This window comes from Dermacentor variabilis, chromosome 4, assembly GCF_050947875.1.
Source record: "Dermacentor variabilis isolate Ectoservices chromosome 4, ASM5094787v1, whole genome shotgun sequence".
Classification (NCBI taxonomy): Eukaryota; Metazoa; Arthropoda; class Arachnida; order Ixodida; family Ixodidae; genus Dermacentor; species Dermacentor variabilis.
Window position 1 is genome coordinate 123,445,318 of NC_134571.1, and position 27,752 is coordinate 123,473,069.

The 27,752-nt window shown below is 47.0% G+C and overlaps 2 protein-coding genes across 2 annotated transcripts; one reads left to right on the forward strand and one right to left on the reverse strand.

Annotated features, from left to right (window-relative positions):
- Positions 1-378: 378 nt before the first annotated feature.
- rtv (QVR superfamily protein rtv) lies at positions 379-10,010 on the forward strand. The gene is made up of 3 exons (XM_075690192.1): positions 379-809; positions 4,029-4,190; positions 9,069-10,010. Exons 1-3 carry the CDS (start codon positions 710-712, stop codon positions 9,284-9,286), a joined length of 480 nt encoding a protein of 159 aa, XP_075546307.1. The 5' UTR covers positions 379-709; the 3' UTR covers positions 9,287-10,010.
- A 279-nt stretch (positions 10,011-10,289) lies between these two features.
- On the reverse strand, positions 10,290-25,719 carry LOC142579706 (DNA damage-regulated autophagy modulator protein 1-like). The gene is made up of 7 exons (XM_075690190.1): positions 25,100-25,719; positions 19,866-19,933; positions 19,555-19,697; positions 18,140-18,208; positions 17,440-17,548; positions 16,466-16,551; positions 10,290-12,493 (listed from the first exon to the last, which is right to left on the reverse strand). Exons 1-7 carry the CDS (start codon positions 25,222-25,224, stop codon positions 12,284-12,286), a joined length of 810 nt encoding a protein of 269 aa, XP_075546305.1. The 5' UTR covers positions 25,225-25,719; the 3' UTR covers positions 10,290-12,283.
- Between the last annotated feature and the right edge of the window lie 2,033 nt (positions 25,720-27,752).

Genomic DNA, 27,752 nt, shown 5'->3' on the forward strand with positions numbered 1-27,752 from the left:
CGAGTAGACAGTCCTGTATAAGACATATTTCGCAAGACAACCTCACCGACGCTTCCGTAACCGTAGCAGATAGCTTCCCGGTTGTGGATGAGCGCGTTCCTGGCCGACCAATTAGTCGCCCAATCAATTAGCGTCCTGCCGGCGACCGCGCGCGCGTTCAAGCCCTGCAACGCCCGATTTCTCTTTCCGGATCGCTCCGGTGGAGAAGTCAGGTCTTCGCGAAGGGGGTCAACCGCAGCGGCACTGCGAAACGCCCCGAGAAGTGCGCGAGGGTCCCTCCCTCTCTCCACCGCCAGGCCAGGCTGGGCCGCGGAGGAAAACCGGTCTTTCTTCTTCCACCACTGCCGCGCGCTCCGCACTGTGCCCTTCCAGGCCGCCGACGACGACGTGGAGGAACGAACGCCTTGGGCCTAACTGGAATCCGCGCCTCGCTTCCTAAGAAAAAAGGACACCTGGTCTCCCCGGCGCGCTACCCTGCTTTCGCCTCAACTCGACCACAGACACATCGACCGACCGGCAACAAGTGACACGTGAGGAGCGTGTCGGGAGATCGCGGTGTGACGACCATGTTGACGTGAGAAGAGGCCTGTGCAGCAAAGGGAAGCTTCGCCCCGTAGTCCTGCAGGGAGCGCGGCAGCGCGACAAGGCGGTGTCAACGGACTGGCGCCACGCGATTCCGAGAGAAACAGCGAGGTCGTCGAACACGGCCATGTTCTCCTACGGAGCCTCGAAGCGCCGACTAGGCCTCGCTACGCTGTCACTGACGGCAGTGCTGGCCGTGGTTCTGCTTCCATCGCTGGTCGAAGGCCGTGAGTACAACCGTGAACCGCACTGTTGCGGATCGCAATGCACTTCGTGTACGCGCGATGCTCGAGTGGCCCCTTCCAAATTGACCTTTCCGACCGTGGTGTTTTAAACATGCCAAATCGACGCGTAAGTAAGTGTATCGTAGCTGTGTTGCAGCAGCAGTACGAGCTCTTTTAAGCGCACTATTCGGCGTCCGTGTAATTTTGACGCCGAACAGAAACTACAGTATGCGCGCGTACGTCAGACGTGGAGAGGGTGTCGTGGTTTTCGGGATTCTCGCAACAGCGACGCTTCGTCAGCGAGGTTTCGTTTTGGCACATCGCTCGCAGGTTTCGCTCAGTAGTTCACTTCATGCAAGTACAATGCTCGCTAAACCACGTTGTGCTATGTCACGGCATAGACGCTCCATTGATACGCTTACGTGTCGTTTTACTGCGGCTTTAAATACGTGATTTGCCCATTCATTCACTTTTCCTTACCCATTCATTTGTCTATTGGAGTATTACGCTATAACTGCACACCTGGACATATCCAGAACAAGAGAAAAAGGAAAATGTATACGGCAAGCTTGTATTCCCCATGAAATGCGTGGAGAAATTAGTACTGCTAAAGTAACGTCACAACAAACTATGCTGAAATAACGCTACTGATTAGTAATGTGCGGAGGCTAAAAGAGAGAACGAACGAATGCATATTTACGCCCCCCGCTCCCCTACCCCCGTGATAAGTCGGAAAACTCAAGATAATGCTTTAATTACGTCAGCCTTGAGTAAATTGAGGGCCCAGTGCCTAGAACGGGGTGGCAAATGAACGCGTCCATTGGTTGGTAATCTACCGTTCCGGTGCGGTATAGTTCGCCACATAACAAGAAATACTGATAATTAAAAAAAGAACACGAAGGAATCTGGCGGTTTTCTGTCTGAGTGACCTTCGAAGAGCAGCAAGAAAGTTGCGGAAAGTGCAAGCCTCGGCAATCGATAATTTGGTTGATTCCATACAAGGTCTAAGAGGCTGCTTTGGGTGCAAAATACGCAGTGTTCAGGAGACACCACAATGCGGTTAACAGACTAGGACATAGTATATTGATCGGTTAAGCTTACCATTAATCAATCAATGCTTTAATTTTGTATAAATATTTTCATCACGACTAATCGAGGTTAAACAGGACAAGACTACAGGGTCCAATATTCAGCAGGAATTACGACCTGGCAAGAAGAAGAATGCACAGTCCTCATTCGAAAATATGTTATTAATGCCTCGTTTGGTTAAAAGCGAAGAACTGCAGTAAGGTCTGCTACTTAAAACGAAGAGATCACGGCGCATGGCTGATAATATTTACATTAAAAGAGGTTTCGTGAGTGGGGCTTCACAATGCCACTGATAGCAGTAAACGAAAGCGGTGTTCTCTTTCGGACTCTCGCCAGAGGTTGACCGTCAGATCACATCAAGTTAAAGGAATGAACAAGACGCACAAATAAAACAGACACGGAAAGTAATTGTATAGAAAAGCGAGTGCAAGGAGCCACACAAGGAGAAAAGGTGAGCGCCAACCGGCCAGCTGCCGACCAGGAAAAGGGACGACACATGCGACCGCGTACAGCTATTTCCAGTGCTGAGCGTACCAACATCGGTATCTATCGATGATTCGTCCTCCACGGCACTTTTTTACAGTTATGCGAATAAAAGCGCCGCTATAATTTCTGGCGCGAAGCATAGCTGGAGCAGTTCCAAGTGACCGTAAGCCGCCTTCGCGAACTTCCGTCTCTATATGAGCCGTTATCCTTGCTCGACGGCTACTCAACCGGAATGACGCACAGCTCTCGCTATAGCCTTCAGGCTCAAGAAAGTGCGCCTTCTCTGTCGGCAACTCAATACACGCAGTGTGAATGGTTTGGTTATTGACAAAGACAAACGCTCGCTGTACGCCCTAAGCAGGGAAAGTAGGTCGTGGGCTTTCTTTTGTCAGGCCGTCCGGTGGCTATTGAAGTCCAGAACAAGCCAGGAGGCCCCGAAAGGTGTTTAAAAGGAGCAACTTTGGTTGCCTATAGGTGCGTGCAAGCAACAGCCTGAGAGACGTGTGCCGGCTGTCTGTAACAACGAGTCGGACTTAAGACGTAGCAACGCGGCAACATTAAATTCCAACTTTTCTGAGCTTTTTTGAGTTTCAACTTTTCTGGCACCTATTTTAAATCCTTTGTCAGAAGTTTGCTGTAAGCCACGCCCCTTTATGAGCCCCGCTCTGTATTGTTCCCAAAGCAAAAGTGTGGAGAGGGGACCTTTCGTTCTCCTCCGGCTGAGCTTGGAAAAAACGGAGTGTGACATAAGCTCCTACGCGCGACCCCGTCGCAGGTTTCGCGCCATGTGTATTGGGCATAGTGTGCCTGTTTTGTGAATGCACCCTTGTTCTGCTTGCTCTGCGAGATATGCGAGTACAATGAATAATCTGTAGAGAATGCAAAGCGAATAAGCTGTTTTCATTACTGCCTGATATCAGGATTCTGTGGGAGGACAGCACAATCGAAAGAACGGTGCGCGACGAACATATGTTGCGATTATTTTCTGTTGTTTAGTCTGTTACAAGAAACAATGCGTGCGAAAGCTATGCTTAGAGAGCTGCGCTCCGCTAATTTTGTCGTTTACGCAGCTCTGTCAATACTTCTTTTGCGCAGGTCTAAACGATCGAAATGAAGGATGCTGTTCCTCATGCGACATGCGAACTAGAAAGGGTACTATTCAAACTAGCGACAAACTAATGTTTCACCCACAGGTAATTTTGTAGCTCCAGTTTCTTATTAAATCCAGCATCTCTTCGCGTATGTGCGATCATCTTTCTACTTTCCTCCACTTATTACATGCCAGACTTCTGAACCGGCTAACACCTCCTATTTTCATTAAAACCAGCACCTCTCATCGATGTGCACCTCCAAGACCAAACTTAACGCGCTCGAAAACTAGCCAAGAGCACAGTTTCTTTTATGACAAACACTCGATCAAAAGCGATCGCATCACTCGTGTCATTTGTGTCATCTTGTGTCATTTCTTTTGTATGTTCTAAAATCTGTATCCACTCCTCATATGTCTCGAAATGGAGACATAGAGACAGCAGTATTTGTAAAAGAAAAGGAAATAAAGCTAGTTACTTCAAGCATGGTGGTCCTTGCTTGCTGATGGCGCCGCCGTGGGCTTCGAGCACTGAACCTTCTGCAACAACTGACTTACAGGCCGTACGTCGCACTGCTACGTGTGCCGCTCTAGGGGCCAGCTGGGCGACTGCCGGGACCCGTTCCCCTACAACGAGACCACCGTCGAAGGCGTTCGTGGGGTCGAGGCCTCACCGTGCGCGTCCAAGTGGTGCGGAAAGCTCGTCGAAGGAAGGGACGAAGGTGAGTAGTATACTCGCCCTGGACCGTCTTAAATCTTGTCTCGCATTCACAGCTGTGGCGCGAACGTATATTGACGAAGAATACTATAATCCAAGGGCAAAGTTGAACACGATTGCGCTGCGCATGCAATAAAGGTGTTTCATTTAGACCCTATAGCGCACAGTTCGAGGATCCCGCCGATTTCTTCGCACGCATGAAAACCAGTACGCTCAACATCATCCTGCGAATAGTTAGCCAGCCAAGACGCACGTGGCACCTACCAACGAGAGGCCCTCGTTATGAATATTACATATTCCAGGAAAGAGCGAAAAGAAACTGTCGTTTACAAACCGCAGTATGGTAGGCCCGTGGCCGCGGATGCTTAGTGGGAAAAGACTGTCTAATCAGCGACTCGAATTGCTCGGGCACCTTATCTTGATGAGATGAGCATACTTCGAGCACACTGACTCGTAAAAGCAAGCTTAATATGTACAGCGTAACCTGCAAAATTGAACACTAGAACGTAGCGCCACTCTTAGAGGACATGACACGCGAAGACGCGTACTTTGTGTGTGTCCTTCCTTGACATGACACGCGAAGACGCGTACTTTGTGTGTGTCCTTCCTTTCGTGTGTCCAATTTAAAGCACAAGAACAATGTGTAGTAATTCCCACATTGCAATTACGGGATCCGAACTAGCCACTCTTCACGCCTCTGTGGAATATATTGGAAAAGAGCCTCCTTGCAAATGAGAAATATTCTGCAATCCCACAAAGCATGGGAAGTTGATGCCATGGATATTACGACCAACTAGTGTCCGAAATCAGAGAAATTTGTAATTGCGTTGCTGCTGAGAACCTGACCTATTCTTTCAGTGGCGTTGGTAACCACTTCGCCGACGACACCGCACCAAGTGCCCCAGGCTGAAGCGCGGACCCTCCTTAAGCCATTATATATAGAGTGGATGCTGCAAAAGAGCTTCGCCGTCTTGAATCCTTTGAATAATTCGCAGAACTCCAACCGGTACTTACACAGCCGCGATCCATCAGTACAATAGCATGTTACCACCAACGCTCATACGATGGGATGCAACACAGCTGTGTATAGGCTGTAGGTCGAAGTAGCCTCGACTAATTGATAAACCCATCGCATTAGAATGGCTAACTCACTGAGGTGCGCACCGTGCAGTTGTAGACTGTCGGCGATCACCTCCTCCGCCACTGTTCCCATTACGACAAACAACGCCAAACTCTACAGCGTGCCTTGAACAGTTTGGACAATCGGCCTTTTACTGGTTCAAAGGTCATGGGAGCCTGGCGTTACAGGTCATTAGCCCAGAAAGCCACCCGCGCACTTCTACGCTGCACTTCAAGGCGAGAGACTTGAGGGCCCGGCTGCACACAGGCTACGCCTTGTCTAGTAGGCGTGATTGTTCTGAACTCGTTTGTTCTTTCACTTCCCCTCCCCGCATGCAGGGTAGAAAAGTGGTCAGAGCCTAGTTACCCTGCCTACTTTTCCTTTCTTACCTCTGTATAAAAACATCCCGCCTGCTCTGGCATATGTGATCGAGATGTAGAGTTTAGCTTGGTCATTAACTGTCCACTTGTCACCTCTCTTTAGAGGCATAGCTCTGGCATCAGATGTTTCACCGGCGCTTATATAGTAGCAGCGCTGGAGCATTACCCGAGTACGAAGACCCAGCCCGAAGGAAACACCGATGTTCTCGAAAATTTTTCCGTGGCTGTGCTTGATCATGGTGTGCAGGTCTCTTTATTAGTCAAGTCAATAACCATGTTGAACTTCCTGCCGGCGCGAAGATTTCGGCATAGAAAAGAGCTTCACAGATATATTACGTTTTCCGCCAAGGACAATGGTGCCATGCAAGAAAATTCCCGAAACATTCCGATTCGATACAGCGTCAGGTCATCTACCCACCAGCACTAACCTCGCCATATTACAGCGATGGTTATAGCTTCTCGTAAGGGTAATGATCTCCAATGACACACACAGTATACGCCATAGGAACGCCAGTTGTCGGGGAATGAGCGGGAGGAGCAACATTGAATAAAAGGGGAACACCATTGGAGTTTTATCACACAAAAAACTGCTCTCGTTACGAAAAAAAAAAAGAAGGAATCTGAATCTAATTTACTTCGCGTTTCTATCACTGGCATCATAATAAACAGATAAGTACTACGCCCAATTTTGCCTAAACATTAAATACGCGAAACAAAACAATACCTGGCAGCTTAGATTAATGTGCACACATAATTATAGCCGTTTATTGACACACAACACATGCACTACTGCCTACGAAATTTTCATTTGTGACAGACCTGTGTGTGGGTGGGAGGGGGCCTTAACGGTCTCATTTCAACCGCTGGGGGTTCATTTACGTTCGCTTAATCTAAGCGCACGCAAAGGTCCCTGCGTTCCACTACGGTGGAAACGTGGTCGCACCAACCTGGTATCAATGTGGGGATTTTGTACTTAACGAAAGATTAGAGTGCCAAAAAAAAGGGGGGGGGGGCGGGGGTAAGCAAATTGAACGTATCAAAGTCTTCAGTTTATGTAGCAAACACCGGAACCCCCATATATCGTATCTATAATCAGGCACGTGAGGCTACAACTGAAGTCTCTCGCAAAGCAAACTATAGCTGCTCTAGTTTTTAAGAGTAAGCTATAGCGCGAGAACTGACGGGGCGTCTTTCGCAGTTAAGAGCACTCAGTCGTGGTCCACGTGCGGCCCGGCGCGAACCAGGCCCGACACATAGGATGTCGTACTAAGAATATTAGATGAAAAGTCTGGCATTTGCGTCTTTGTGCGCCTTAAGTAACTCGGTATGGCTGCTCACAGCAGACGTAATTGGTCACGTTTCGTCCTTCTGGTTGCAAACGACTTCCTGGAATATTATCCTTACTCTGTCTGCTCTCTGTCTCCTCACAATTTTTCCATGGCACCGATATGTCTCATTCTGCCTCTAGTTCTACCATTAAATGTTTTCAGAACGTTACAAATGTAACCGTTTGACATAGAAGTACTAATTAAACGTAGCGATTATACTTAGAAGCCATCATTTATGTAACCTATGTATGCACAGGAAATCGTGCAATGTGACGAATAATTGCCAAATATAAAACCTACATCTTCAACTTAGACGTTTCGAGGCTGGCACGTTAGACAAGTGAACCACAAAGGACAGTGACCCAAGCTGCCTAGTCTTTTAAATTACGAATGGAATGGAATGGAAAAACTTTATTGCTCTATATCTCAGAGAGATTGGCGGTGGGCCGGTGTCTTCATGTCTTGAGTCCTGGACGCTTCACAAGGTCGGCGCTCCTATTACATATCAGTGCCAAATTGTACAAAAAAGCCATGCGTTACTCACGATTTCCACGATGGCTGAACAATTGCCACGCCAGAGTTCCCACTGGCAGTTTTCGTATTATCTCTACGGCTTTGCGTAACTTGTTGGTGGACTGCTTTTGACTTATCGTCTACCTCGTTTACTCGTCTACACCGTTTCGTGCTTAGGTGCTTAGCATGCAACGCTGTGGCGGATACACAAGAAGTTCGGTCGCTAAAACGTATCATTCCGCGCGTTTCATCTATCCTCTGTGCGCCAACGGCGTTTCCTCGCGTGAACATATACATGTGAGGCTGCCACGACGGGTGGCAAGTAAAACCTGAAAACAAAAACAACGACAAGCAAATTGATCTAAAACAACGTATTATCAGCCGTACAAATACAGTTTGTTCCTTTTTAAGGATTACCTTCCTTTTTTTCACTTAATACTGAATCTAAATAGAGGACACGTTCATCTATCTAATTGCTGCAAGAACGCCGAACTATTTGTCGGTGCGAACGCAGCAACTGAAGAAATGGTCTTTGTATTCGCGGACAACTTCTTGTGGAAGCGAAGGAAAAGCTACGAAGGCAAAGTGCGCACGGGTGAGAGCTTTTCTAAAAAAAAAAATCGCCGATATTTTCATCCGTGTTTGATCAATATTGGAAAAAAGAAAGCAAGTACTTTGTTTAAAATAGCAAATTAAGACAAAGCACAGCACTGAGTGTCAAATGTGACCTTATGTTTCCTCTTTTCTATTTCGTGTCTCGGTAAATGCAAAACTGTCTCACGTGCAAGCTGCGCCGAATCAGTGTCTGCTCCATGAAGTCAAAGTCCCTGTCAGACACTGCCGGAATACTTGGCGCGGTAACACACCTACAGAAGCACCATCCCCGTATTTTTTCCTTCAGTGCCACTGAAAGTTGTCCGCAAGTACAGGCTCTGCAGCATTGCACGCAATGTATAAAAACGGGAGTATATATAGGAACAATAAATAAATAAATAACGCCGTATTAAAAAGTTCCATTTCAATCACCTGATGTTCTTAACCTGCGGAGAAATTAACGCTTCATAGCCACCTGCAGAACGCAGCCGTCAAGGCTGAAAATTAAAGCCCACTACCTTTTCCTCGGAACAGCAAAATGTCATGACCCAAGAACCGCCGCGGCCTGCGCTTACACAGCTGCAACCATCGCAGTCACACATTGGCTAACATAGTGCAGTACCGCGCAACCGCAATGACGTAACCGTATGGTGTAAACCGGTTACATAACCTTGTATGCGATATATCCTACAGTGGCGCCACATCAACTCGCGCTTTCACACATTTAAACCGACAAGAGCCGCGCTCCCAGAAGGCCGTGATCGGCGGGGATGAACTTCGCCGTGGCGCAAGAATCTCACAAAATTCTTCACATTAAACGCTCTTTACGAGAACCTGCGCGCGTGAGAGCAGGTCACGATGCACTTCAGCCGTGTCTAACACGTAAAAAAAAAATGCATTGTCCTCTCCCGCCCCTCCCCCCTATTTTTTTTTCTTGTTCTTTGCAGACTTCGACCTTGCCACCGAGCGGATGTGTCTGCAGCGACCCCCAGATGACCTGGAGGAGAGGTGCGCCGAGACTCTCTACCAAAACAGACGCGTCTACATGTGCTTCTGCCGGGGAGATCTGTGCAACGGGGCCCACAGGACTGCGGCCGCGGGCTCTGCAGCCGTCGTCCTTGCCCTCGCATCGGCTTGGGCGATTCGGGGCGCGCTGCAGTTGTGACGAAAGCAGCCGTTAGAAGAGTGCAACCGCTTCAGGCTGGTCAACATAACCGGGACGAAGTATTTATACTGTTAAGCATCGAAAAAACGTTTAAGGCATGCGGACGTCGTGTACAAGCACCGGTCACTTTTCCCCCATTTACGCGGTGCTAACATCTCGCGTGCAAATGCGTGTTTAGCTCTTCGGACTTTTCGAGCCTCGCTATATCGGGCCTTGCAGGGCTGGCGCTGTGCGAACTTGTGTCAGTGCACCTACTAGACAAAAAGTCAGCGCATCTTTATTTTTCGTACATTTGCAATAATTTGCCGCACAAACATTTCAGTGTACCCCCATTCCGTGCAGAGCAACACTACAATTACATACAATCAAGGCATAACAAATCAAGCAATATGGCAAACTTACCTTACTTTTCTGTGACAGGAGTAAAACACAGCGTTGCAATGTTTGAAGATAACACGTCCTCCTCTACGTCCCGATTGCAAATGATACGTAACTCATTTTATGCGTATATCACTACTTGCGAACTACTCAGTGTCACTATATATATGATATCTGTTGCGTCAGAGCTCCAGAAAGTTCAATGATGCTCAGGACTTACCAGCGCGACTGCTCCACTGCAGTCAATCACTGCCATCAATTCTTTAGGTTGAGAAACCTTCGTTAATGCGTTTGTTGTTTTATATTATGACCGACTCTTGTTGTGAACTGTGAAAGATTAAAATGTTTGTTGTAAAAGTGTAGTGTCATCACTAACGTATAGAAAGACACCAAGATTTGGTTTCAAACACAACATCTTATTGTGCCCTGGCGCGGCCAGTTTTCATTCTTTTGCTACTGTAGGATAGTTTTATTACACAATCCAGATATAATTAAATGAAAGACGTCTAATTTGTGGAGATTCGCTGAAGTATTATTATAGAGCAGGACTCATGACAAGCCTGCAATGTCCGCTAGTGTGTCCAGCAAAAGTGTCCACATTACCTTGAAGCAATCACAATCAAAATTGAAATTGCACGTATTTAATGCAACAAATACATAAAGATAAACAGAATTTCGATCTCGTCTCATAATTTACAATAGATAAAGGCTCTGAAGAAACAAACAGTCGTCACGCGTACAAATGTGTATTTCAAAAAAAAAAAACAAGCTCGCAAGTTGTTTCATAAGAGTAATCACTTGTTTAGTTAATGCAAGTCTATCTACACTTGAAAAAAAATAAAAGACTTCACATGCGGGCTTAAGTGAGAAGAGAGCCCAGCCAACAAAATCCAATGTCATTATCGACAGTATGATGTTTTATATTATTTCGTATACAAAAATCATAATTCGCCTGTTCTCTAAACCAAGTCATAAAATTTGCGATGCTCAGACTTCTGAATGCACTTAGTTTCAATCGTTTTCATAATCCTGTTGCGAAAGAATAATTTTGAGTTAAGTGCATTGTAAGCAATTGGAGCCATACGCTGGTTCAGCTTATTTTGTAGTTTGTAAGTAAACTACTCGCCTTTAACGGCACGATTTTGTTGTCGGGTTTGTCAGAACTCATCGCTACAGTTCTTCGCTCACGTTAAACAATAACGGCACCCGCCCGCCGAACACGCATGAAAGCGAATTTTTAATAAAGAGAAGGGAGTTGGTATCACCCAGCAGAACACATCCCCCAAGCTCCAGATTCAAAAACAACCTTCTTTATATGCCCCTTGTCCAAAATAGCTACGAACGCTTGCTGGTATGTCAACGCTTTCGATTAAATTAGGTGTATGAGAGGAAAGTTAATGCCCGAGTTTTACTGACCCAGATTGTCTCATTGATGCGTTCGACTTATAAGAGTACGAATGAGCGTATAGAGAATGTCAAAAGAAAAAGAAACTCAACTGAAAGAGTAATCTAAACACCGGTGCGAACTTGCACAGTATGTTGTATTGGTGTGGCCCCGACAGACCTACATAGGCGCGAGGACCCGCCTACACGCGGATGTTTTTATCACGCATACGTTCGTTAGCGTTTATGGAGCCCCCATCTCGATGCGTCTTTAATTTATCGCATTCCTACAATATTCCCAGTGCACCGTTTTCATTGTCACAGTTCTTGCTCGGTAGCATCGTGTGGTTCTTCTTAGCCATCTGAAAACTGCGCACTGGTAGAGTCGTAGGCCTACCCATCAGATTCCTAAAGGTGTTCGAGATGCCAAAAAGGCCTAACCGACAGCCACATTGCAACGTATTTCTAGCGTATTTTCGGGGTCCGTGACGCGCTTCTTTTGGACACATGCTGATGAGAATGGTGGTACACATGCAATTTGGCGACGACCGCAACTAGGCCAAGCTTAAGCAGCCGATTCTGGCTGACGCAGCAATGACAATACGCCAACAATACCTTCAGAGATAGCTCTCATTGACTTATTCCTGCTTCCTTTGGCCCGCCGTCCTTGTGGGGAAAGGAAGCTGTCACGAATCCAGCCAAGGAAAGCAATTGCTGTTCTGGCGATGACAAGTTGCCTTCTCACCACCTTGGCCCCGGGCTTTCCTTATTTGCCCACAGTTGGTCCTCCGTAAGTATGCTACACAAACCATCGAACACACGAAACCTATTTCCGGAGTATTTTTGGCGCCCGGACGCCTTGGCTGTATTCCACGGCGCGCCATGCCGACGGTGCATGCAATTCCTGGCACAAATGCGTCCCGTGAAAATTTCATGGCGCTTTTAAGTTATCTTACGCAACGCCTTTCAAGCTCTCAATACAGCGAATGCATCCCGTGCGCGAAATAAGCGCGGCCACATGGCGTCGAAAACACGCCGGAAATACGCATCATGTAGTTGCTACTGCATGGTGCTTCTATACTGCTGTTCCCAGGCCACCGGTCGGTCAGTGGCCCTGGGAGATAGTATACGGGAAATTAAGGCAAACGCGTGCGTTTCACCAGTCTTCAGAAAGATGGTCAGCGAATCGTTCGAGAGCGCCACCCTATGAACCGCGTTTGCTACAGCGGACGGGTGTCACGTCTCGTGGGCGCGGAGGTACGTCGTCTCGGACATGTAGGGCGACTTGCGGAATATCGGCTCGTCGTCCAGATGCTCGACCAGCAGGTCGGCCTTGATCTCGAGCGTCACTTTGTGGAACTCCCGGACGAAGGTGAAAAAGAAGAGGACCAAGCACAGGCCGAGGATCCACTCGAAGGCGGCCGCGCCGACGAGAAGACCGAAACCCTGTCGGAAGAAAAGCAAACGCGTAAGAAAATAAAAACAGAAGGATGACGTGGATGGAAAATGACCTTTAGGGCTATGTAGTGAAAACTCCACTGCGGTCGAAAAAGTTTGGTAATAATCAGGCACAGTGGCACGTAACTCGTGCCTACAGCAAAGATTCGCATTTTTTAAGGAAACGCCATTTATCCGTCCAGTCAAGTTTAACGCCGCCTAATATTAATAGGGAGTCGGAATGAAATACACACTGGATTGAAGTAGCTAATTAACCTAGTCAACGCGAAAGCGAGCTGCTGATTGTGCATTTACGTAAGACCTTGTCATGATATGGAGCTGTTTCTTTAAAAGCGTAACAGTTTGACAAACCCCCGTGAGCAAGCAAAATATGCAATGGCGCATACCAACGTCAGAGTGAGGCTACAAGTGCTCTGCAAAGTCAAGCGAACAGTGCATACATTCATTGAAATCACACATACAACGCACAGAATTAACAACATACGTTTCATAAACAAGCCGAAAGCAAGCATCCGAACCATCAATAAAGCATTACATACCTCCCCCCAGCAAATGTAGCGGTTGTTTTGCAACAGCGTAGATAAATTAACCTAATTAACACCAAAGGTCGTGGGTTCGACTCTCCCAAAGGTACAGTGCCTTAATTAACTCTATGGTAAGTATTGTGGCTAATTAACTTTACATTAGTTAACATCAATATTCGTGGGTTAGAGTGCCGCAGTGAACTCTATCTTAATTAAACCTGCCATATCATGTTCGCTATCGAACATGAGAAGCGAACGACCGGTGAGGGTTGATAATGGTTTATACTGCTCTGATCAAGTTCCATAACACTGACAATGGTACCGGGCTGCCTGGAGGTGAGCGAGTTGCACAATGCTTACGGATATTTGGACATCTACTAAAGAAATTTCGGCATGCATTTTTTTTTAGTTTTAATACATACTGTTTATAAAAATTAAGGACCACAGCGAACGTGGCCTTCTTGCAGACGAGTTCTTAGGCGAGGCGGACATACTTTGCCGCTGAAAACGTGAGGTTCAGAAGACTAATTAACACAAATTCATTACATCAGCTTTTTATTAGTGCATTGGGGAGAGTTTAAATGCCAAATTTGGAGCCACTTATATTTTCATGCACACACATCTTTTAAAGACATTGGAAATCGCAACTAATGCGAGATATTCGCCAACAAGTTCCAAAGCTGATTCGAGGCAACATGGAGACCGAGCGCGTCCCGCTGCGCGTCAGACGGCAACGCGCCCCGTAAAGGAATGTGAGGCGAAGTTTGAATGAGAGCATGCCGCGGCAAATCGTGAACCGACACACACAGCCGCACACGCTTGCCAGGCAAAGCGTGACGTATACCCGTAGCTGCCGCGACTGGCCGAGTCGTTGGGTTCCCAGCTTCGTCGTGCTTGTCTCGAGGCGTTTCGGTCTGATATGATACCACGGCTGCCTTTCCTGCGCTGCCGCGACGCTAGATTTCGATATTGCCTGGATTTACCACTCAAATTCGATAATAATGCCTCAAACAAGGTGTGACATTCACGCTTTCTCTAAAAAAAAATGAGGGTGCATTAACATATGAATGCCTTCAATTTTGCCATCTCAACAACTGCCCTTAAGGCACTAATAATACATTCATTACATTTTTGTTAATTAGACTTCTGTACCTAACGCTATTAGCGGCTGAAGTATGTCGACCTCACCTAGGTGCTCGTCTGCAAGAACTGCACGTTCGCCGCGCTTATAGCCCGTTTTATAAATATCTATATTGTGTAATCAAAACATTTTGTATATTATATATATATATATATATATATATATATATATATATATATATATATATATATATATATATATATATATATGCGTGGACTACGCCAGTCAGTCACAGGAGCCAACGCAAAAATGAGAGTCTATACAACCTATATATATATATACAGTCTATATATATATATATGGTAGTACTTTAACTTGAATAAAATTTCTAGCGTAGGCGGATAAGGACTGAAGGATGACGTTGACAACACAGTGAGCTAATTTCAACAATTTATTCCCAGGACAAAAACACCCTTATACACCACGTACAGTAGCGTCATACCTGGAGCCCTATAACGTAAAACTATTCCAATCTGCAGCTCTTTTATTACAGTCTCCCGACGTCAAATTTACGTAACCACCAACGCAAGCATCGGGCGGTAACCAACAGCGTTGTTTGAAAAGCACGATTAAATTAGCATCGCCTGCATTAAGGGCTTTTTCTTATCTAATCCGCCAACAAGAGGCGAGGAGCAAGCTCACGCGGAGAAGGTTTCGATGGGGCCGAGCCAGCACAGTGAAAAAAGGTAACCGGATAATGAGGGTGGTGCCGGGGTCCTCGACTGGTCCGCTTCCCCTTACTTCGCTGGCCGAAACTCGCAGCGGCGTGCAACGGGTGGTTAGAAATGTCACTAAATCGGATGCTCAACAAAGAACATTTGGTAGATCGACGTCGTGTACGTGCCGAACGAGCCTAACAATGTTATACTGCCACCCAAAGAGTTTTGTCATGCGCAAATAAATCCATGCTCCTCGGCAGCCCCGAGCAGCCAGTGGATGAGCAATCAGCAGGAACCTATCTTCTACTCCTTTCGGAACGGGGTAGTCTCCGGCTATTCAGAAAACATTGTTTTGTTCGACATATTAGTGCATGTTCAACACGTACACGTCACTTTGACGCGGTGTTTTCGCAGCTTAGTGCCGTCGCGTGTCAAACAGGCGAAGTTAGGGCAGCCCGAAACATTTCGACCAATAGCAGAGGGTTAATGGCCCTCTGCTATTTCTTTGTCTTTCTTCGTTTGCTCTAATCATGCATAATAAGCGTACACATATCATATCAGATGGGGCGCGTTTTCGCGGTTTTCGTGACATCGAGTGTCAGGCAGGCGAAGTGGGCGGTGGCCCGAAATCTTTTTGACCAACCGTGGAGGGCTGATCTCAGAATTGGAATGGAAAAAGTTTGGAATATCTTTACATTATAGCGCCCCTGCTCAATATGTCAAAGTGAGCTTTCCAAAAAGGCAGTTTCTTTGTCTAGTAGGTCGACAGACTGAGTGCTTACATAGCTTTGATCACTCCGATTGATAGCTTCTGCCTCAATTATTTCGCGCGCAATTTTATCCCTGTGCCATGGCCAGAACAACACATTCACCAGTGGCGTAGCCAGAGGGGGGCTGACTATAGGCTTCAGCCTCCCCTCTCCACCTCCCCAAATTTCTCTGGCCGGTGCCCTGCTCCCTGTTATGTCAGGTACGTCGCCTGTGAACAAAGGCGCATACCCTTCGAACGCCCGCCCAGGATGGTGCGCGCCTTCAGGCAGACCAAGGGCCTGCGCAAGGTAATAGTTGTGCTATTATGCACCAAGCATGGGAAACAGAATGATAAAACCGTATCCACCCTCTTCCCTCCCCCCCCCCCCGCCCCGGAAAGAAATTATGGCTACGTGACTGACAATAACTAAAAAAAAAAGGCGCGCACCGGCATTCATGATAGTGAAGTGGCAGATGACCATCACGGTTATTCTCCCAATTTAAGGTATTCTCTCTTAAGCGATCATTAAACATCGTCCTGTCAGTCCTATGTACTCCTTACCACAGGACAGCGGTAACTGGCACACCACTGCCTCTTGACGATCCACGAAAGGATTCCGATGTCTCTTGATATACTCTACCGCAGATTTTCGGCATGCATGAATTTATCAACCGACACAATCTACTATTTAAGTAAAAGGCTTCGACTCGGCCCTCTTGCAAAGCTTGGTGGTATCTTGCATCGAGGTGTTGACACGCTGTGCACTATGTCTGCGACGCCGAAAACAGATATATGGTGGTGGCGCCAGGTGCACAGCGAGATATTTGCTCTTGCTAAGTAAAATGACGGTGATATCACAGAAAAAAAAATTACAGCTCGTTGTACCTCGTCCGACGGAACTTTCTGCCGGATCGGGTGGTCGTAGTTTTTTTCCTTCCACGTAGACCTGCCCACAGATCCAAGCACGCCCACTGAAAAATAAAAATAAGCACTCAAGAGAACTACACGTCTGCGACAAGTGTTCAGTCCTGTGAGGTGCCACGCGTCTTAAACGTCCCACATTCTCGAGTCGGGAGACGTTCAGACTGTGCACACTGCGGCGCCAATTATGATTCCACGCGAGAAATCGGCGTCATTGCTGCTCGACTTCCGAGACTTTAACGCCGTTTCAAACTAGACAGACAAGCAATTCTGCTGAAGCTGCCCCCGCAGGAGAAATAAAAGGAGGCTTAAGCCGTGTTAAAGTTATGTATGATGGTGACGGTACATTAAAAATTGAGAGCCCAGAATAATGCAAAAGAGCATCGGAATAATAAAAAAAAAACCTGTGCATGCCATTCTTGATGCGAAAGCTTCTCGCACCATCAGTAGTAACAATTGCAAAAAAGAACGCTGGACAACTATTTTTGCTTCCGCGCTTAACCCGACTTAATTACGCTCGCCACCTATAGCTACACAAGGGGTTGCGAAGGATTAACGTCCTTCGACGATTTGATCATGCGTGGGTTTCAGTCAGAAGTTTGCTTCTGCCTATTGCGAGGCATTACTGAAGTAGGAAGGCTTACCGCTTATAGCCTCCTTCACATAAAGTCAGAAGTTAGTATTGCGAGTTTTTAATGGCTCAGTAAACGAGAGACAAAAGTTAGGACCTTCGCTCATATGGCAAGGGGCAGGCAGAGTTCGCGTCGCGACATTGACTATCCAAACATTACTTACACAAGCACGCTTTCTTTTTAAACATGCCAAAATGGCCAATTAGAATTTTTAAGATAGAAGGTCGGGCTACTAAGTGCCCTTGCGCGGAATGTTAATTTATTTAAGAAGGTTAAAAAGAAGTGCTACACACAATATTTACGTACTTAGGACAACAGAGAGTCCGGAGAAGCAGCTGATTATTATCCGCACGATGACGATGACCCGCCCATTGAAATTCGGGTACATCCAGTACGTGATGACTGTTTGCATTACCTAGGAAGAAAATGACATGCTGTGAAATGTGATAGTCACATCGTAGATTAAAAAACTTCAAAATTCGTTACGTCAATGCTGAGACAATGCAAACATTCTACTTCGATGTTTCTCCTTTTTCTTGGCGTTCCTTGGCCACAACTGGCCATTGAATAATGAAAACACGTCAATCGATCAATTATTCAATCAGTCACCGAATCATCTTTTCGCACGCAGTTTTTTGTGGCCCAAGTGGTTCTTTCCCCTATATTATCACCGCGATTAGGCCGCTGTGAGTGGTGGATGATAAGAAAGCCGGAATGTAGTGCACTGACAGTTTTTAAAACGTCTTTTGTAATTGGTAGCCGTGCTAGCCTTTGGCTATAGGACCACACCGATTGTGCGTGCCTTGTCAACAAGAATGATTAAGAATAATGAAGAAAGCATAAGAAAGAAAGAAGGACAAGCTAGATCCACCTGGCATGTCGCCCATTGCAGTTATATAGAGATACACATACACACACGCCGTGCGCGCACACACAGACCACAAATGTCGGGAGTTTTCTCCTACAGCTGCAGAGCAAGCCCAAGCAGCAAATAACAAGCTCTTACTTGGTAAGCGAACATCCCGAAGAAAAGGACGTTGGCGGCGACTGAATGAACCGTCGGGATGTCTGCTACCTGAAAATGGTTGTATATGCATAAGAGGATAAGTTCGTGCCCGGAAGCACTCTGAATAAAAATGAACAGTGAGCGTCAAAGTGAACGGTATTCAATGGTCAAGCTGGCCTGGTAAGTCGCACTTGTGCAATTACAAATATATCCGTGCGTTAGCGCGAGGAATATTTCGTATGTCAGATGGTACAAAAATACGAAAGACAGGTAGCGAAGCACCTTAAAATTGCATCCGCCAGATATCCGCGATTTCAAAAGTTTTCACAACTTTGGTTCTCTATTGCTAAAAAAATATTATGTTACTGCCAGAAAAATGAATAGCGGCTCAACCTGGCACCTTTTGTGGTATTCTCCCTTGCGGAAATACTCAAATCTGCGAAAGTATTATATAGGGTCGTGACGGCACAATGGCTTCACACTTACATACTTACTTTCCTACTTCATTCCAACATCACAAGATGTTTTACTTCATCACTTCGCCTCAAACATCACTTGATTGTTATAGCATAAATTTTCAAATTGGTAGTCCAGCCCTCAACACGCAATGTTGCAGCTATTCGACTGTGCTTGTTACACGTTACAGTGAGATTTGGTAAAGCATTCGACGAATAAAAAACAGCGTCTGTTAAAGGCAGTTGAGGTGGGGGAGGGGCCATTTCCCTGCATGTTGTAAACACCGCAACACCCTCACTTAAGGCCGGTACCTGAACTATTCCCTGGCAGAAATGACGTCATCAGAATTCGCTGCTCCCATGGGATCAACCTCCAAAATATGGAGCAGGTAAAAACGCTGCTTAACTTCTGTTATGATATTAGAACTGGCGTACTGATCTTGGCATGGCCGGTGACCGAAAACATCCCACCATATGAAGCAATCAGTCATTCCCTTACGTAAAGATCCCAACGTCCCTTTGTCTTTTTTTTTTGTGCGCGACTGGTTAAGTTCCTTGTTATGAGCGTCACGGCATCTGCCAGACATTTTCTGCTTCTTCGACACTGACTCTTCCATTGCAACGGGTCAATAATGCGACACTTTCTCTGCCTTTCTTTCGCTAACCAATCGAACTGCTTTCGCACTGCACAAAACAGCATAACTGACGTTAAGCGGGGTACTCTTGTAATCACAAGGCTAGAGCCTGCCAGGGATAAAGCTGGCCGCACTATCTCTGTAGCAGTTTTGCGCGCTACTTATTTTCCATTGGCCTGCAGTAAACTCGCAAGCAGTAAAATGATGCAACAAAGACGCAGCTAGAAAACTTCTATTATACACGCGACCCTGAACTCAATGCGTCCTGAAGCTTGTCTTAAACTGCGGCACAGGAGTGTTGCAATGGCAGACACGTAGTACTTACCGGAAATGACGCCACAGTGGCCATTCCCACGAAGGAAACGAGAGCAACGATGGCGGCGGCACCATTCAAGGCATCCAGCTTCTTACTCACACTGGCGTTGAACGAACGGACGGTCTGGTAGCGAACCAAGGCGCACTGCAGCCCTGAGGTATACACAGATCAAGATAAGCGTTGTACTGGAGCATTCGGGTACTGTTCGATCGCTTTTATAGGTAGATAGCAATAAATAACGCAAAAAACTAACAGTACTCGAATTTCGAGGTGCCTTGGTAAGTACTTGCTTCATGCAAAAGTGACCCTTGTCTGCTCACCAAATGTGGCCGAAACGAAGAGGCAAAGCGAGAAGAAACCACTCTGCGGAGGGTCCGTCCCAGCTTCGCTGCAATAAATTAAGAACACGTTGATTTTACTGCACGCCGCTTGGCGTTCGCATTCGATAAGACGCACGCAAGCCCATGCATGGCCTCTGAGACCGCGTGGCGTGACAGTAAGGCGAGGATCACGTTAAGGACGGTCGTATGGCGGCATGGCATGATTTCCACGCCGGCCGTTCAACGCGAGCTTACGACATGGGAATTGCTGGGTTCTAAATAGCTATATAGCGGACGAGCGTAAGCGAGAGAAACACGAGATCGTGACGGTCACGAACGACTACGTGTTATACAGTGTAGCTGATTGTGGCTACGTCACGCGGTGTGTGTTAAAACGACGATGGCATTTCTACTCCGACGAAGAAATGTTAAAACATGATTAAATTGGACGATGCCGAAGTCGGTACAACGTCGCAGTTTCTAAGTAGCGTAGGCTGCTGCGAGAAAATCACCGAGAAATGTAGGCAGGTCCGGGATATATTGCAGTGTAACTCGGCACGTCAAAGCGCGAGGTGTCACAAAGAAAGAAGAGGAAGTGACACGAGGCGCACGGGCCGACTGTTACAAAAAAAGCTGGGTTTGGAACGAGAGAAACATGCGTGCTATCGTAGCCTAAGTTTCAAGTAAGGTTCGCCTCGCACACCGTGCATCTGTGCGGGCATTACTAAGATGCATACGCATTTTCCGCACGCTGCTCTTGAAAACCTTACGTATACACTCGCGTTGCCCTAAAACACATGATCGGACCGTGAGAGTTTTAGCAGAAATGCATTGGGGCGTTCGTTCCAGTTACTTGTGTGCTTCAGTGCACGAAACGTCGTCTTTCTTTAGCAATTTAACTGGAACGCCAATACATTTCTCCGCGAAGTTCGGGAATTTATATCTCGAAACTGGTGTCGTCCTGAAAATTCGTTCCAAGCGCGTCCGCCTTGCGAGCTCCACGGCTAGAATTTGTAAATTGCAATATGGGCCATAATTTTATTAGTTAAAAACTTAATTACTGAATTTTTATTAATTAGTCGATATTGTATCTAAATTTCTTGTGCAAGTATTGTCCGCCGCTTCGAGTAGGCCAGCTCATCAACTAGAATTGTGATATATGGCACAGGCAACTCTTATAAAAGATTTTTGAAAGTGTTCGCCGAAACACCCTGTATATATCCCGTACAAGCCGTGCACCATCACGCTCGTGATTTTCCCTGTCACTTGTATCCTCCTCTTTCGTGTTCTCCGCTGGCATGCCGACCAAGAATCGGTAAATGGTTGTTTATCTGAAAAAATAACCAAGGGTTATGACGCAGGCATGACTCAGACCGTTTGTTGTTTAGCCCTATCACTCCGAGCTGGACACCGCGTGCTGACAGCGTAGTTGATCCAGGTTCGTCGCACCGAGCAATGTCCTCGTATCACAGAGAACAATCGACACCTGTGCCCTTGGACGGGAAACGCGCTGTATGCGTCACGTGCAGGGCTGACTCCAGTCTCGTGAACAACATTCTGTAATCAGTTCCTGGCAGTCGCACAATCTTTTCGGGCTGGGACATGCCAGAAGCAACGAACCACAAACCTTAACGTTAATGTGACCAAGCGACGCTCAGGTTTATTGTTTGAAGCTCCGTCCACCTCTGCCTCTACGACCTATCCGAACGTCGAGAAAACCATTAAATATACATAATACTGATACCTCCGATGACCATGGATTTGCAAGGACCAATGCAGCGCAAGATAACGTGCTGAGCAGCTGAAATATTTCTATGAAAGGGATCCACTGAGCTTTTATTTTCTGGCAACGCTCACTCGGAGGCGTGTACAAGTCTTTCACACTAAAAAAATTCTCACCATCGTGAAGTATTTCATACGTACAGAATTTTGTGGCAAGGCGGCGCAGTCATCATAGAATAGGAAAAAAATGTTAGCAATCGGCGTAAATACTTCAGCCATTTCTGGCATCTTACCATAACTATTGTTCTCATAAAGGATTCGCTAGCTCTTTCAGGAAAAACAAACGAAATATTTGTTAGAGGTAGCTATGCTAGCTACTTATGAGTTTGACTTCTTCACATAAAGAACACTTGTTAGCAGCACCGATAAAGAGAAAAACTTTGAGCTTCCATTAAACATAGTAATGTCTCCTATAAAACAAAAGTGCTTGATACTATATCCCGCAGTCAAACTATTCTCCATTAGCGAAAAATGTCATGCGTCCAGAGCCTACCGTCCCACTCTTTGCCTTACGGCCGCTATTTTGAACAAGAATACTAACAGCATCTCCACATGTAGACATCGCGACTGAAGGGTTTATAAAAACCTCATCAGATACATGTCTTACTTCTATTGAATCTAGCCCAGGTTTATTATTCCCCCTCAACATATTTATATAGGGACAGAAAGAACTAAGCTTAGTACTACAGAAAGTTGAGCTAGTTGGTATGGAGTCATCGTGAAAGAATTCATCGGTCTGTGCTGTCTGGCTCTGTTGCTCTTGTGTCCCGTGTATGCACACCTCACCTTCTCTCATTATATAATTAAATGACGACAGGAGGCCTGTTTGGGGAAGTGCAATAAGGATAAATAGAACACACTCTTTGAAATGTCAACGTCACCCCTTATGAATATGACGTCATGCAGCTTCGTGCCTATGCTTCAAAATGGCGAATGCTTGGGACTCATGGACGTGAAGAAGGAAATAAGCTAGGAGGGAGCGTTAAGTAAACGCAGCCAGACTTGGCGAGCTAACTCTCCGTGAAGCCATTCTCTCGGCTTTTGCCCTCGAAAGGTCGACCCGCCACGTGACCTCAGAGTCCCAGCGTATTGGCCGAGACTGCTTGGTTCCAGATAGCTTTTAATCTACACGCACTTCTTCGGCTGTTCTGCTTGCACAGCGCGAACCACACCGCAGCAGGGACGAACCGGGAGCACTAACTAAAGCGTACCGCGCGCTCTGACGTAACGATCACGTGTTGGGCTGGCTCGTTTGTTTTCAATCTCGTCACGCAATGCTCCCTCCTAGTGTTGTTTTCCTTCCTCCATGTTGGAACGGCGTACGCGTAGCAACTTGAAAACAGCAGCGTTGAAACAGAACAAAGGCAAGAACAACAGGATGAGGCACCGGGTAGCGCGTGTTTCTGCGACGACTGTCAAGATAACAGAAATACCGGATTCGAGAAAAAAAAAATACATATTCTTACCAACAGAACTTCGTAGCCGTGGTGGACACCAGAATTTACGCGGCAATCGCCGGTACAATTATAAACAAGAATTCATAAACTTCCCCAATAATTAATTTAGAGGACGGACTGTAATTGCAGAATACAACTCATCCAGTACTCAACAAAGCAAATATGTTTTGCTAGAAAACTCTGCGCCTCGCACCATATTAGAGAAATACGGACTTGAAATGTGCGGCGTAGTGCATTTCCAGTGATCTGCCAGTATCTCGCCCGTAAGTACGAAACTTACAACCCATCCTCTCCATAAAGGGAGAGGCGTTTGACTTTTTCAAGGAGGCAAGGCTGTTTTGCTGGAATTCATCCAACGTTTTCTTTAACAACCATAACCGTATTCTGGGCTTCTTGCTTCCCCCTCACGAGGTCACAAAAGCATTTAGGTCAAATATATTGCGCTGTGAAGCTGTGCCTATGAATGAAGTCAATAAAATATAAACAGAAACGTGTATTCCAAGAGTCGTTTCCGGATTTTCGGTGTTTGTACTGTAACAATCAATGTTAAGAGTCATTACTTCTGGTCATAATATTGTTACAAATTTTGGGGACGAGAAATGCGGAGAGCATATATACTGTAAACACGCTGTCAAGGCGAACTGAGCACCATGTAGAGGACGCGGCAATCTGCCGTCGCTGTGCACACTACAGCGCAAGACCTTCGTCATCACCAGGCAAGAATGAAACCGTCATCACGCGCACATGGAAAACGCGACTACGACATCGTTTGGATCGCTGTACAGTCTGTGAAAAGCGCGAACTGCTTAAAATGATTCTATGCGTTTCAGTTCTTGTAAAAGCACAGTGATCTTCGAGAAAAAACAACAAAACAAGCTAAAACAAATACCGTGAAAACTAACAAATTAAGTCGCGAAGTACTCATGGTTAACATATTGAGGCACGTCACGTTGTCTGCAACAGTACGAACTAGTAGAACGATACTAGCAGCCTATCTATCTATCTATCTAGCAGTACTATCTATCTATCTATCTATCTATCTAGCAGCCGAAAGACAATGTCTTGGCTTGAAGTTATCCGAACCTCGAGGCTACTAACGCGTTATAGTGCTCTTTGAGAACGACTGGGTCTGTAGTGACACTTTTGACTGCGTGACGGTCTTCATGCGCGCGCACGCGTTGAACGCCGTTGTTCCTTTCTCTCCCGTATTCATTGTTCCTTCACCCAGCGTAGCGTACCTAACCTGGCACTCTTCTCGTCACCGTCTTTGACTTACAACTTTATTTTCCATGGAATCTGCTTCTTTGTTTAGCCATCACGACGTTATACAGCCGTCCATCCTGACTGGTAAACTTGTTGCAAGGGCTGCCAATTTCGCAATACTGAATCGTGACCACTTGCACGAGCCCGCGCGTGTCCACTATAAGTAAACATTGCTACGTGCAAAGCAGTTCAAAAGTTGTCCGTAGTGCCAGTCTTCGATGACAGCCGTAATAACGCCGCTTTTGATGCAAGTTCCACCAGAAGGCACCCACTCACTACACAGATTAGCCATGCGTTGCGATGACTCTGAACACGCGATTCTGCAATGAAGATTAACTGTACACCCGACAAATGCAACCATGTCAAGTACAAATATATAGAAAAGTCATCGTACACTTGTATTCGATTCGTTATTCAAATGCATTGAATGTTCACACAACCCTGCTGTTTTGTAACATGTTTATCTCACGCAACATTAAGGTACCAAGTAAACGGTACGATTTGAGTAGCAACTTGTTAGCAGCTGTTTTTTTACTTGATGCACAAATAGCTTGCGCATTTTCTTACGCGCCTCACTGACCATTGACAACAACTGCACTAACCTCCCGGGCGAGCGTTAGCATCACGCTCGTGTCAGAACACTCGACCAGCGTTAGGGTGACTTGTTATCGAACTTCCCTCGAACGCGCCTATTTTTTTCACCACGCGCAAATTTCTAGTTCGACAACTCACCTGACAAAGGGAAGATAAGGCGTGACATCGCCGCGCGCAATGGCCCACACGAACGTCAGCAGAGCTCCGCCGGCGAGCGCCACGCCAAACACCAGCGGTATCCACCCGACTCCGACGTGCCTCATGGTCGCGTTCCCACAGGTTGGCTGACAGCCACACACACACACACACTCGAGTCGATCCTCCGCTAACGCTCTTCGGGGTGGGAACACACCGAGTCTTCTTGGATGGATTATCCGCCGTCAGCGTAAACGCCCACCGTCTCCATGTGCTCCGAACCAAGCAAACTTGAAACGCAATCACTGCGCGACAGTGACTGCTATAGCGCCGCAGTTCTCAGAGCCGATCAAACGACGCCTGAATAAACAACGAATGTGAGACTCCGCGTTGGAAGCGCGACACGCACACAGCTATGGTACGCCTTCGCTTCAGTTGTGCTACAGTTGGTGGTCGTCTTCGCCGTCTCGTTTCCGCGCTACCGACGGTGATTTCTAGAAGCCTGTCGAAGCGCCGCGTACAGCCGGCGCCGTCACGCCGTAGGATGCAGAATGGATCCTACAAATCCGCGGCTCTCCAACCCGTGTGCTGCCGGTCGCTTGCGGCAAGCGATAGCAGCGATAAGCGGCGGCGGCGACGACGACTGCATCGCTTTTGCGCGCGCCAAGCCGTAGCAAAGCGAAGGCTGCGAACCGATGATAACGGCATACGGTTCCCAACATTGCGGGACAAGCTGCGCTACAGCTCTGGAGCAGAGGCGTTAAGCTGGGGGACAATCATAATTTCGTGCCTGGCGCCGCATTAAAGCAAATGATGACCTCATACAGCCAACGGCAAAGTTTTCCTGAGCGTCCAAGCATCTAAAAAGCTGCTTTTGTGACTTCGATTCACATGCAGCCTGCGGAATTTAGGTGAGCGACGGTGGTGTGCCGGGCGTATGCACACTGCTTGTTTCGATCGATGCGAGGGCAGACTCAATGGCTACTGCCAAAATGCCGCTTCCTTCTTCCTTCCAGAGTAAAACAGCGCACATTCCAGCAGCGAGCGTCGGTGTTTAATCAAGCGAACGAGCACAGCAGAGGTTGAAAGAGCGAACGCGGAGTGCAGCGGGGGATGAAAGACGCGAGGAGGAGAATATGGCGAAAGCGTGAGAAGATAATCGGAAGTGCGGCGACGATGGCTACGAGATGGCGCCTGAGTAGCGCGCCTCGTCTGGGAGGTCTGTCTGCAGCGGTTGCTGTGAATCGCGTCCACGCATCACTCACACGCTGCCTGTCGTGATCTCCAGATTAGCGAGGCAGTGGCGGAACACTTCGCTCCGTTTGCAACGTGCCACACGAGGCAGATTGTCCGTGCAAGCCAAATATCGCGAAATGAAAACACGCATATAGTTTCACTCAACTTTCGCATTAGGGAGTATCGTAATCATCAGTGAATTTCTTTTCTTTCGTAAAGAAAGGTAGTTGATTCCGTGCTGCGAAGTATTTTGCGGTTTCACAGCACAATATCTGTTTCTTATCGGCCTCACAAGAAGATAAGGTTCAGTTCAGCTGCCTCACAGACTGGACAAGCTTATAATAACCGTCCGTCTTACTCCTCCCAGTTATCCACAGAATTACAGTGCGCGATCGTATCTTGAGGCCTTTTATATTTACGCAGTTTATAAGTACCGCAAAATAGCTGCACCGCCACATTCTTCAGCCCCTTTGTTGCTCCCGATTTCAAAAAAAGAGATGAGCCTCTCAACGCACGCTCTTGTTCGAGCAGTAATCATGTAGCGCTTCTCGTGAAGTGGCTCAGCGTAGACGACAGAACACTTGAGTTTGTGTCAATGCATTGCAAGATTATCGCATTAGGTTGCGAGGATTTCGATTCCGGCGGGTTTGATGCCTTCAGGTCGCATTGGATGGTTTTTTGGTCAGCCGCCTGCTCCTGAAAGTTCTCCTATACTACGCGACGCCATAGGTCTAAAGGTTGTTCCACATCATCCGTCATGCCCTTGAATGGCGCTAGCTAATGCTTCTTGAATAATTGCGGTATAATTATTGAATATAATGCGTTAGCATTGAACCAATCTGTAGGACACAACGTACTGCCACCGTCGAAACGAGTTATGTATGAGGAGTGTACAATTAAGCGGGACTCCTTTTTCGCGCTTCTCTAAGAATACTTGGCGCCATCAGGCGACACTGCCGCGAAGCCTGCACGTGGCCTCCGAAATGCATGGCGCGCTGGTGCGTGCAAACACTGAGAAACGCATCGTGCAGTAAACAGCAGGCTTTTCTCTCACGCTTCCTTCTGGACACGCTGCGCCATCTAGTGGCGCGGCCGAGAAGACCGCGCGCGGCCTCCGAAACGATAAGCGCAGTGCGCCGGTGCCGGCGAACGCTGAGAATTGTTCCCTCCCTTGCCGCACACTCAGTGGCACGCACATAGTGACTCAAGTTGGCGAGAGGTTCATTGAAAGCGGCACAGTGCATCCAGCGCATTGGTGGCGCAGCCCGCTAATGCGTGGGTTGCTGTCCATGAGGGACCCTTGTGACGTAGGATCGATTCCACTCAGCATCGAATAAGTTTAAGGGGTATTTTTTGTCATTGTAGAGCGGCACATTTCCAGTGGCACATTGAGTCACCAGTCGGACACTTAATCTGGTTA

Excerpts from the sequence above, each read along its gene's own strand:
- LOC142579706 (XM_075690190.1), bottom strand. The coding sequence starts at position 25,224 with ATGAGGCACGTCGGAGTCGGGTGGATACCGCTGGTGTTTGGCGTGGCG. Across the intron at positions 19,934-25,099 it reads CCTTATCTTCCCTTTGTCAG|CGAAGCTGGGACGGACCCTC; the intron begins GTGAGTTGTCGA and ends AATTTATTGCAG. Across the intron at positions 17,549-18,139 it reads TCGGGATGTTCGCTTACCAA|GTAATGCAAACAGTCATCAC; the intron begins GTAAGAGCTTGT and ends TTTTCTTCCTAG.
- rtv (XM_075690192.1), top strand. The coding sequence starts at position 710 with ATGTTCTCCTACGGAGCCTCGAAGCGCCGACTAGGCCTCGCTACGCTG. Across the intron at positions 810-4,028 it reads TCCATCGCTGGTCGAAGGCC|GCCGTACGTCGCACTGCTAC; the intron begins GTGAGTACAACC and ends ACTGACTTACAG. Across the intron at positions 4,191-9,068 it reads CGTCGAAGGAAGGGACGAAG|ACTTCGACCTTGCCACCGAG; the intron begins GTGAGTAGTATA and ends TGTTCTTTGCAG.